This window comes from Borostomias antarcticus (assembly GCF_949987555.1).
Source record: "Borostomias antarcticus genome assembly, chromosome: 11".
In the NCBI taxonomy this organism is placed as follows: domain Eukaryota; kingdom Metazoa; phylum Chordata; class Actinopteri; order Stomiiformes; family Stomiidae; genus Borostomias; species Borostomias antarcticus.
This window is the reverse complement of record NC_140244.1, coordinates 21,657,806-21,669,803: the sequence shown is the minus strand read 5'-3', so window position 1 is coordinate 21,669,803 and position 11,998 is coordinate 21,657,806. Positions and strand designations below refer to the sequence as shown.

The window sequence follows — 11,998 nt, the reverse complement described above, 5'->3', positions numbered from 1 at the left end:
CTGAAATAGTGCCGATAGATTTTCTGGTTTTCTGGGGCCAGTTTTTCCCAAATTTGTGAAAGCTTTACGAGTAACTATAATTCGGTCGTCGGGCGAGTGGCAACAGCACAGCAATGGAAGCTGAGTTTCGTGAGATCGATGAACCAGGGAGTTGGAACGCCATTTACCAGGTAGCGAGTACTAATAGGTTTTTCTTGGTAGAGGAAGGTGGACTTTTCTAAGTTATGTGTCTTGTTTGTTGATTATCTCCTATACATTTCTACAGCAGCACAACAGCCTTTCTTGATGTATTATTTTCTACAGTATTGTTGGGAAACTAGATAATATGCTGTCAAGTTCCGTTTTTTAGTTGATAACATCCTCGGCACAGCTATCGCTGATGTGTCTGCCTCCTTGCTATCCTAAATCCAAATAGGTTGTTAAGTTACATTATAATAACATTGTGATGTGGCTTCGTTTGGTGTTACTTTGTTGCATGTGGTATTGTCACATTGATATAATTCACAATTCCTTCCATTTTAGCCTACAGCATCTGCTAGGGTTAACGCACTCAACTGAAGAGTGACAGACACATGCCACTTCAAAGCACTTTCAGTTCAGGGAACAATTAATGCATGAACAGCTGAAGATCAAAGCAACTGTTATAGCCAGATATGTCACAGGCTTTGCTAATTGTTAGATCTATTTGACTTTGGTGACAATTTAAATCATACTGCCAAATACACTCGCTTGAATGGTTTTAATCTATTGTTTTTCTCCTCATAGGAAATACGTCAGCAGTCAAGCGAACTACCCTGCAAACTTGCCAAATTACCTGAAAACAAAGCTAGGAATCGCTACAGAGATGTCAGCCCGTGTAAGTTGTGAGCTCTGGTATATTATTAATAGTTCACTTTGAGAATGTGCATCTGATGGACTAAGCAGGACAGCTTTTGACACCTGCAAGCTGAAGTCATGCCTGATGTAGCTAAAACACTAATCTTGTCATTTATTATAGTATAATAGGAGAATTATAATAGTATAATCTCATTCAACATGTAGGGTCGATTGAGAGCTTTGGCTACTCTATAGACATGCAGTATAGGAACCAAACTGTGTGTCCTATGCACAGCCACATGACTATTCTTCCCAAGCTGTTGGCTTTTGCAGGAACAAACAATGGTCATAGAGAATAGTTATATATGTTGCACACTAAAAAAGTCTTCAGACAGAAGTTAAACTCATGGAGCAAACAATATGTTTCACATCTTCAGCTTGGCATCTTCAGAGCAAACCTGAAGAAGCTGAACATTTGAAACGCATCATTTGCTCCGAGTTTAACTTAAGTCAGTCTGAAGACTGAAGTTGAACTAGTAATGGATATTTGTGTCATATTGTGATAGGGTGATGCACGCACATCCGAACGGATAGTTGCAGGTGCTCGACTAAAACATGACATGAGTAAAGAATAGAAGTCCACACCGTCTTAATGCTCCCAAGGGTGAATTTAATGGCACAACGTTTCGGCCGATGTGGCCTTCATCAGGTGCAATACTATAGTACTACTACTATAATATTATAGTATTACACCTGACGAACGCCACATCAGCCGAAACTTTGTGCCATTAAATTCACTCTTGGGAGCATTACGACAGTGTGCGGACTTCTATTCTTTACTCACTATTTGTGTCATATTACCTTTAATAAAGGGAGACAGTTAAATCTAGAGTTGTCAGTGTGTGTGGCTCTGGTCAAATCTATAGATCAAATTAGTACTTAGCCCAGGCTATTGGTGTCACAGTACTGTTGTAATTGTTAGGATCTCACAGGATTAAAGTGAAATAGGAAGGCAAATTAGAATTTCTAATGTTCTTCAATGCCGTATTCAACCGTGAAATTAACTACAAACAGCAAAGACGTTGTTTCCTCTTTTCACAAGGATGCAAAAAAGTAAAGCTCATGTAAAAGCTACAGGCAGATTCACAGTCACAAACGCCCATGAGTGTGGTTTGTGTGAAAGATGTGTTGCATTGTTTGAAGTGATGTGGACATGAAGAAGCTTTGGGGGTGTAGTCGTTTTGCAAATCTAGCTGTCTCTGGACTTCGGCCTAGATTCAGACAAATTGTTATTACTGTTTAATGGAGTGGATCAGAGAACATGATCAGAAAAAATATGTATGTTTTTCCAACCAAAGACAGACCTGTCATACAGAGTGTGCAGCTGTGCTGTTTTGAATTCCTCTAGCTTTCACTGAACTGCATTGAGTCCCTATGGCTATAACAGGAATGACAAAGCTGTGAATACATTTTCTTATTCTAAAGGTTATTTCTTTCACTACAGTTGACCACAGCAGAATCCACCTGCAGTTGGGTATGAACGACTACATTAATGCCAGCCTCATATCCGTAGAGGAGGCACAGAGAAGCTACATTCTCACTCAGGTTGGTACACTTACAAGGGGGGGAGCTTTGAGAATTATTTTTTTCCCCTACAGAAGAAACGGAAGACACGATTTGATTCCCAAATTGAGCTGAGGATTCTCTCCGAAATAAATCCTCGGGGGGGGTAGAGAATGTCGAACGGTGCATTGTTTTCTAAAGTAAAGGCCCACGAGAGCTTGAATGGTTCTAGTTAACAAAACGAAGGTCTCCCGTTTGCCGTAAAAAAAAATACTAAAAAAAAAATACTAAAGGTCTTCTCTATTTGCCTACCAGAAAGTATGCCGTAACTGCATTGTTCTATAGATTCACCTTTATCTCTCCTTCCTCCAGGGACCCCTTCCAAACACCTGTGGTCACTTCTGGGAGATGGTGTGGGAGCAGAGCACCCGCGGTGTGGTGATGCTGAACCGGGTTATAGAGAAAGGATCAGTAAGTACCGCTCATTGTCCCTCTACCATTGTCCCTCTAACGCAGCTGCCAGACTAGTCTGCTGATTGTCCGCCTACATGCCTGCATCTCGTAAAATGGGCGGGCAGATAAGAAGCCTTTCAATTATCAGACTAGGATAATATGGCTGATTATAAGACTGCGGTGATGCTACACTGAAAAGAAAACCAGACTGGACGCAAGAACAGCTGATACTTGCCCAACGTGTGAATGAAAGATATTACATTTTACATTATTGCTCGCTTTGGATAAAAGTGTCTGCAAAATGACTAATGTAATGTAATGAAAGGATATCATTAAGGGACATTTGGAGTCGGGATAACTTCCAAAACCAACTTCCAAAACAAGAAGCGTGGGAAAACATGCATGCAAATACTTGTGGCTTTCCCAATTGTGACAAGCACCCCCAATTACTGTGAGAAGTGCTGGAATTATTTAGAGTTAAGGGCAGGGATTGCAGAATTCAAGCGACAAAACAGCTGCCACAGGTAGGATATTAGGCCAACATAGCCTACTAGCCCACACACTTATACAAATGAACATGAATGTATATGTACATAAACGAACCTCGCTAAACATGTCATCGCAGATTATTATCTATAATATGAAATACTGAATCATTTATTCGGAGGAGGCTAGCACTCAAGGCTTTATTACCTGTTGCCTCTGGAGGGGGGAATGTTTTCTGTGGTGTAATATTTTAGCCTACTGACATGACTAGTATTGTCATCTTCTATAATACGACCAACATATGTATGTTGGTCTGCGCTGCATGATGGCATATTCCCTGTGGCCAAGTCACGTTGTCAAAATCTTAGCCTTCTTTCTGTTTGTTGGTGAAGTGACTGCGTCCATCACTAGCTCTACTCTGAGCATAATACCATGTGATTAAGGCGATACCTTTTTAAATGCTCTGTATCATTCAAAATGTTGACACGATTACTGAACAGTTTGCTGGGGGCAGGCATGTTTGGATCGCTTGTGAATGGTTCTGAGTGACTTAGAAGTCCTCTTAACTACCCCTAACTTCTCCCAGACTTAGGAGCTGGTTTAGCGCTAAAACCCTTTGAGAAATACTCTTATCCCCAAATTTTACGAGTCCTAAAATTAGGAGTGACATGCCCATTTTTTAGGAGTTGCTCCCAAATCAGCGAGTTTAGCCTTAAAAGGTTTTGTGAATACTGGCCCAGGCTTTGCTCCCCCGAGGAGAGCCTGGTGACACAAGGTTAGTTTTCAGTTAGATGTCAACAAAGTTGCCCAATACCTTGTGCAAGTCAGGACGTTTCAGGACTGCTTCTCCAATAACATACAGATATGTTACATTTTCATATTATTGAATGTCTGGATAGTCATCCACTTGAAAATGTGCTTGAACATGTTCCTTGACCATAGGGAATATCTAAATATGTGGACAACAAAGGTTGCCTGTTCTTCTGGATGAAATGGTCATTTTGGAACTCAATGTTTCACAGGTGAAGTGCGCCCAGTACTGGCCAGCGAGAGAGGACCGGGAGGCTTATTTTGAAGATACCAATTTCAAGCTCACACTGGTTTCAGAGGACATAAAGTCCTACTACACTGTTCGTCAGCTGGAGCTTGAAAATCTGTCGGTAAGATTCCTGTCTGTCTTGTGCCAACGTATTCTCTCTGCTCAGGGTCTTCCGCCCACTCAAGAAGAACTTCTAAATAATTATTTTGACATTTCTGTACACAAACAACATTTCTGTAAGCACATCTTGATTTATATTTATTATCTTTACTCTATAGACTCAGGAAACTAGAGAGATTCTCCATTTTCACTACACCACCTGGCCTGACTTTGGGGTACCCGAGTCTCCCGCCTCCTTCCTCAACTTCCTGTTCAAGGTGCGGGAGTCTGGCTGTCTCAGCTCTGACCAGGGGCCTGTGGTGGTGCACTGCAGCGCTGGCATCGGTCGTTCCGGAACATTCTGCCTGGTTGACACCTGCCTCTTACTGGTCAGTACGGCACCGGGGGGGTTGTTGTTGAGGGTTGATTTATTTAGCATAAAAGACCTAGATTAGAACATATCAACAGTTGAACTGAACAAGATTCTTGAATCAACAGGTAAACTTTCCCTCTAAGCAATTATTCTTTCAAACCTCCTCCTCAATTTCTGCCAGGTAATTGACAGATGGTAACTTTTTTGTGACACTTTGTAGATGTCTATCCGCAAGGACCCATCAACTGTGCGCATTCGTGATGTACTGCTGGAGATGCGACGCTACCGGATGGGCCTGATTCAGACAGCTGACCAACTCCGCTTTTCCTACCTCGCTGTCATTGAAGGTGCTAAGTGCATCATGGGAGACGCATCTTTGCAGGTAACGCCATCTCTCTTCTGACTAGTACATCTCATGGGCTAAACATTCTTCCTTGTTTTTGTATGGAGGAAGGAAAGCCCCATATATTTTCATTATATAGCCCTTGCATTTAATTACACTCAAATTATTTGATCTGTGTTTGCGTAGGAGTCATGGAAAGAGCTGTCAAATGAGGAGGATATTCCACCCGAGTTTTCACCTCCTCCACCCTGCTCTCAAAGAGACTCTCACAATGGCACACCTGAGCGTGTCTCCTTCTTTCCCACAACTGACGTTGTTCAAGAGATTGTTGCCCAGAATGTTATCCACACTCGCAGGTGAATAAAACTGCTTGAACTAGTCCATACCCAGAGATGGACAACTCCTCAGACTTGCCAGAAATGCTGAAGCAATATAAATAATCATTCAGTTTAATTTAAAACCAAAAACACTTGCCTATAGAAAACCTCAATTTGAAAAATCAGCTGCATCAGTCCTTGCTTATGCCAATGATCAATACCCATGTGCAGTTTCAGATGGATTGGCCAATCCATTGAGGAGAAAAATGGATGCAGACAGAGTAGACAAAGGATTGGCCAACCCATTGAGGAGCAAAATCGATGCAGACAGACAGCAGACAGAGAGTTTACTTCCGATTTTGGAAGTAGCACACACCTCTGTCCATGTACATTAAGGATGTGAAATGACACATTATCACTCTTTTCCGAATGCATCTTTTGTGTGCAGCGCCCCACCAGAGCCAGCGATCCGGAGGCGGACCGGTGTTGACACCACTGCCCCCCAGCCTCCCAGCGACCCTGCTGACCTGCCCGACGGCCTGGCGGGAAGCAAAGAACAAACCTCCAGAGCTCCGCCCAAACCCCAGCGGCAGCACGAGACAGAGAAGCAGGAGTCGCCCCGGGCAGCGGCAGAGCGAGCGGACGACAGCTCCCCGCAGGGGACCTGGGGCCCCCTGCTAGCAAACGTTTGCCTGTGCACGGTGTTGGCCCTAGGCGCTTATGTCTGTTATCGAGCCTGTTTCCACTGATGTCTTTCCTTCCTCCACCATTCTTGTTCCTCCCTTTCTCTTCACTGTTTTCGCAGGGTGAATTAGGCTGACCAGCCGGCCCTCCTCTCTGCCTGTGGGTTCTCTCTGCTGGCGAGTTGATTGTTTGGACTGAAGGCTCACTCTTTTTTTAATTTACCGACAGTGCAGGGGGCTGTGTTGGTGTTAAGAGTAAGGGACAGCTCTTTCCTCATGACTCAGCATAACTCCTCAAACTTGTCGGTTTGTGCGCTCAGGGCCTACATTTTCAGGTTGTCACATCCAAAATACATGTATTGACTTGAAAAGAATTGAGTCGGCATATGTTTTTCTTGTTAACAGTCAACAGAGGGAGGGGTGTGAGTCCGATCCTGTGTTCTGTGAACCACAGTCCACTGTACACACATGCGCCCTCCATTCATGTACCAAATGACACTCATACGTGTTCTTCCATTTCTAGTCTTTGCTAGTATGTCCTTAGGCTTTTCACATTTATCTCCCAGATATTTCTTCTCTTTTCATCACAAGAGTACAGAGCTTGATTTGGCAGCCATGCTAGTTACAGACGTAAGTTGTGGTAAAGAACTACACTTAAATTAGTTTCAATGTTCTCCTGAAGATGGGGCAGTATTATACCCAGGGGTAAGCTGAAGCTAGTATGAGGGAGTCAGAGAGAGACTGCCCTCCCTCCACAAGATGAGGGCTGCATGCAGTGGGCCGTTGATGGGCCTAAAGACAGCTCCCCTCCTCTGCCCTGTGTAGGGCCTTTGGGCTTTGAGGTACAGGAGGGCACACTGTTGGTGTATGTGTGTGTGTTTGTGTATGCGCACGTTTGAATGTGTGTGAGACCGATTGTCTTGTGAGAACATATTGGAGCTTTCTACTGTTGCTTGATTTGTATCTGCTTCCAAGTGGGGAACATTCAAGCTAATAATATAAGTCAAATGTGAAATATATATATGGGATCACTTCCTCGTAAATATATATGAGATGACTTCCTGGTAATTGCCCCCCTTCTCACCACTTCTTTGTCCCAAGCTTGTAATTTTCACAGGAGAGTCTACTTGAAAATGTGCTTTGGATGGAAATTGTGCATTCACTGTACTCAGTTTGTGACCCTGCATTCATATTTTGCGCGTCTCGAAATGGGCTGCAGGTATTGTTGGTAGACTACACCTCACAAACTTCAGCTCTAAAGGTGTCTGTCACTGACTCATTTGAAGTTATTGTCAAACGTATTAACAGATACAAATGTTCAGAGAGGGGCAACTCTTCACTGTTACCACATTGGAAGAAAAATTGGAGGCTTTTCTCGCCTAGAAAGTAAACGTGCAAGACCGAGAGGAACGCAGAAAATGTGTGTTGTGTAATTATCAAACTGAGACCATATTTACGCACAAGAATGCCAGCTTAGCCTATGGAGACGCAATGTAGCTAAATCCAACTCTCCTTTCGCCAGCAATACAGATACTTACTAGTATGCCACCCTTTAAATTCCCACCCTTCTGAATGCTGAAACCATCCTGCCTGTTGGAACAGGGAGCCAGGGATCTCAAACCAACCAAAAAATGAAATACCAGCGCAGGGATGAAAACACTGTAGTAGTGGTCCGTTGTACATGTTGTGGCATGGGCCTGAGCTGGCAATGCTATTTCATATGATTGCTTTTTCACTTACACGTCTGCAGTGTCGAAAAAACTGGTGTATCATGAGATTAGTTCAGCTGCTAACAGTGTTCATTGTACCTTAATGACTCATAAGAACTGCGTTTTGAGTCCAACAGCTGTACCTTTCTTTAGAATGTATGAGGTCCTACCCAAGGACATGCCCTATTGATGTTTTCAAATCAGGTTTCAATGTATACAGATTTTTTTTTTCTGTGTCACCAAGTGATAAACTCACAGTACATGGGCAACTGTGCATTGCCCCAGGTGTTCCTGTTTTTCTGTACTTAAGCTCAGCTCAGCAACCATTTGTCTTTTTTTATTTACATTCATCATTGTACTCCTTTTTTAATAAAAAAAAAACTTATATTGCTGATTTGTTCTGGTTTTTAGAAATATCCACGTATAAGACTCCATTTTCAGTCTGAATTCTTAGCAATTTCTCTGGTAATAAAATAATGTCACATTATTGGTGTAACTTTCTTTTGCTCAGCATTTATATTACCCCTTGTGTTTGAGAATGTACAAGCGGGGGTTGAATTTCAAATGAATCCCCATCCTTCCTTGTGGACTCTTTTCCTCTCACTGAAAAGCACTACATGAGAGGATCAGAGGGGGAGGAACGGAAGCCTCCTCAAATATTTAAGGTGGATAATTTAAGTATGGACAAACCAAGGCTGATGGTATACTTCGGATGAACTCTCATAGGGTAAGTTATAGTAAGCCTTTGTGGTCTCACTCATTTCTGAAACAGATGTGTCCTGTATGACTGCCAAACAGCTCTTGACTATGAGCAGGGATGGGCTTTTGTAAAAAAAAAAAAAATCCATGTGTCATTCAACTGTCAAACTTGACATTTTGCATTCCCATTCCATATTATTAGTCATTGACTTGAATCTACCACCAGGGGGCTCTGTTCCACAAAAAGAGCTTAACCTGTTTGTGTTTTACATGGCTGACTGTAGGCCTACCTGGCTCTCGCTTATATAGACCACACCTTACTGTTTTGTGACTAACATACCTGTGTTTACTTCATCAAAACCTTTTCATGTAGAAGCACATTTCATTGTTTTTTGCATTTTTGGATGTAATTCCGTTTCCTCTGTCAGGCATGTTGTCACTAAACAGGCTACAAGTCATACACAACAGTTAATTTTCCCCTCTCAGTAGCCATGTTCATGTTATATTAATCTATATAGTCGGCTATATTCATGCCAATATGATGCTATTTGTGGCACTCGGTTTACCATTAACCTTATGCCATGCTATTTCCCGTTTGTCATGTTCTCGAGGAAATGCATCTGTCCTAATAAACATGAAAAATCCAGAGGATTGCAGTGGTTGTATAGTATAGTAGTGTATCGTTTCATTACACCGATGCTCTGTGAACTGATATATCTCACGTGACGATGCCTGGCTTGTTTTGCTAGCATAAGCATGACCATACTAACCATTCACAATTGAAACGATTTGCCATAAGTCAATCATAAGAAAATGCTGCTTAGAATCAGGCACGTGTGTTTTTACAGTATCAGGCTTCCGAGGGGGGTGACATTGCTGAACCGCAATGTTAGCAGCCTACCAGAGATTTGGCAACAGGACTTCCTGTTTGGGAAACCGGGGGGCAGGCACTGGTACATGCTGCAGAGGAATGCAATGCAGTGAGTAATAGCACTCCCAACCACACGACTCTTCTGACGTCAAGGGGCAGGATGGAACAGGCTGCACCGAGAGACATTGGGAAAAGTACTATCAAGGCGTGGCCAGACACAGGAAGTGACCTTAAAGATGTACTGTAGCTTTTCTATTTGGAACACTGTGCTCTGCACAATTGTTGTTTTCATGTTTGATCTTGTTTAGTTTTTTTTTTTTAAATCTTTGTGATGATGAGGAGGAATATATGAATTTTATACAAATGTGTATGATCATTTCATAATCAAAAGACAAGGGGTGATGAACAGACAAGGGATGTCCAATTCAAAATTCTGGGTATCCGATTCATATAGTGATATTCCTGGGTTGGTTACCATGCACCTTTATTGGGCTCACTGAACCTGTGACTCCACTTTCAGAACTTATCATGAAGGACATTAACCCTGCTCTGCAGGCTCATCCAATGTGTGTCTTGGGTTTAGTTATTAACCTGGAACTTCCCAATGGCCAGTCAGCCTTGAGGGACAGAGAAGGATCTTCAGCCGTTTGTCTTACTCTCAGAACATTTGATGGGAGGGTGTAGGGTTCTGGAAATTCCAGTGGCTGAGACTATTCAGATTTTCAATGATGACCCCCATGTGTTTTGACAGTTGGAAACATGACTCAGCTGCATCTTACTGTTGGAGCACAATAGATGAAGGCGTACTTGTCACATATTTTGGTGCAAAATGCTCTGTCATGCTGCGTCATGTCACCCCTCCTATCAAAGATCGATCAACTCTCATACATCCATCAAAGACTATACCTTTTCCTTTGAATATTATAGAGATAAATGGTATCTCACATCAAAGTGTGCTGCATTGTCAGAAAGAAAAAAATATTTTGTGTCACAAAACAGAGCTTCATTGGCGATGACAATACTGAAGGTGAGTATGCACCACACATTCAAATGGAAAAGCACTGGGTTGTAGCCTCTGCAGCATCCGTCCACCACAGAAGAGGTTATAGTCTCTGATGACGGATGTTGTGATATGAACTGTGTTTGTTCCTGTTCATGTCCCGGGTCGTTGTCGTTGTTGTTGTCGTGGACACACCATCACTCTCAAGTGTGCTACGCGTGAGATGTGACATGCGGTTTGGTATTTTGTCACACTCAGGCCACAGTTCAAACATGTAGGTCACAGTATCAACACTACTGCGGTGTTTCCCCTGCTATGGTAGGACTATATGGTATGCTCTGCCGCTCTCACTTCCTTCCTACAAGACTGATGACGTGGGCTCCGCATGTAAACCACCACAGCATAACCATTTTGCTGTGTTGTTTTTGATGCATCTGAAAATGTTTACGCACTAACCTACACTAACAGAGGTCGAGGAACTTGTCAGGGGTTGTGCTCTTTTTAAAAACACATTAGTCATCAAATACGTACCTGATTTGACTTCAGCACACTGAAATGTATGATCAAGATCATTCAATATGTGCTTCACAGAAATCAGGTGAAAGGTATGGTTGAAGTGAACGTGAGGATGTTGGCGTTCTGGTTGAGGTGGGTGGTGAATTATTTCAGCTGTTAACACAGTCTGTCACCACACCCCATTTCCAGTTAGATGCACTGGCTGCAGTGTGTAGGTCCTACAAATAGAGGCATAATCACACATTTAAGGCAAGGCATAACTAGGTTACCTTAAACTCAAAAGCTTCAGCATTTTTAAAGTGAGTTCACTCAAAATATACCAACCTTTTTTTTTTCAAAACTTGCCCTGTAGTCTTTCCCCCGAGACTATGTTGGTCTTTTCCTCTGGTTGGTAGTAGCACACATCCAAATACATTGAGTCTGCTTAATGTCATATTCTGGGACTTTCTCTAAAGCACTCACTCACTCAAAAATGTTTGATAAGTCACAAATAAAAATAAAGCCGCAAATGCCAATGAGACAGGGTCCTACAGTTATGCTCCCTTTAGACTGACAGACAGGGGGATACTGACAAGACAGATCAGCAGGCCCACCGGGTAAATCCAGCAAGACCAGCTAATGACCAGCTAAGTTTTGTAGCTGGTTCTTGCTGGATTTTCCAGTGAGGTATGACATGATCTACCTTGTATTGAGGTGTCACACATTTACCACAGGTACAATTTTATATACCATCCAGCTGCAGACTGACAGACAGGGGTAGACTGACAGGGTGTGATGGACAGACAGGGGTAGACTGACAGGGTGTGATAGAGAGACAGGGGTAGACTGACAGGGTGTGATGGAGAGACAGGGGTAGACTGACAGGGTGTGATGGACAGACAGGGGGTCAGACTGACAGGTGGCAGAGGCATAGAAGCATAGGGTGTAGTAGACCGACAAATAGACTGACAGACAGGGGGACAGACTGACAGACCGGAATGACTGACAAACAGGTGGGTAGACTGAAAGACATTTTTGTCCAATGGGGTGGA

The 11,998-nt window shown here is 42.8% G+C and overlaps 1 protein-coding gene across 1 annotated transcript; it reads left to right on the top strand.

Moving 5' to 3' along the window:
* ptpn1 (protein tyrosine phosphatase non-receptor type 1) lies at positions 1-8,197 on the top strand. Its single transcript, XM_084445472.1, has 9 exons — positions 1-170; positions 766-856; positions 2,321-2,421; positions 2,752-2,850; positions 4,341-4,478; positions 4,636-4,845; positions 5,050-5,211; positions 5,359-5,528; positions 5,938-8,197. Exons 1-9 carry the CDS (start codon positions 114-116, stop codon positions 6,236-6,238), a joined length of 1,329 nt encoding a protein of 442 aa, XP_084301598.1. The 5' UTR covers positions 1-113; the 3' UTR covers positions 6,239-8,197.
* Positions 8,198-11,998: the final 3,801 nt, after the last annotated feature.

What these genes read in the sequence shown, in the direction of transcription:
- ptpn1 (XM_084445472.1), top strand. Translation starts at nt 114, where the DNA reads ATGGAAGCTGAGTTTCGTGAGATCGATGAACCAGGGAGTTGGAACGCC. An exon ending in CTACAGAGATGTCAGCCCGT is followed by an intron (nt 857 to 2,320) that starts GTAAGTTGTGAG and finishes CTTTCACTACAG; the next exon opens with TTGACCACAGCAGAATCCAC. An exon ending in TGGAGCTTGAAAATCTGTCG is followed by an intron (nt 4,479 to 4,635) that starts GTAAGATTCCTG and finishes TTTACTCTATAG; the next exon opens with ACTCAGGAAACTAGAGAGAT.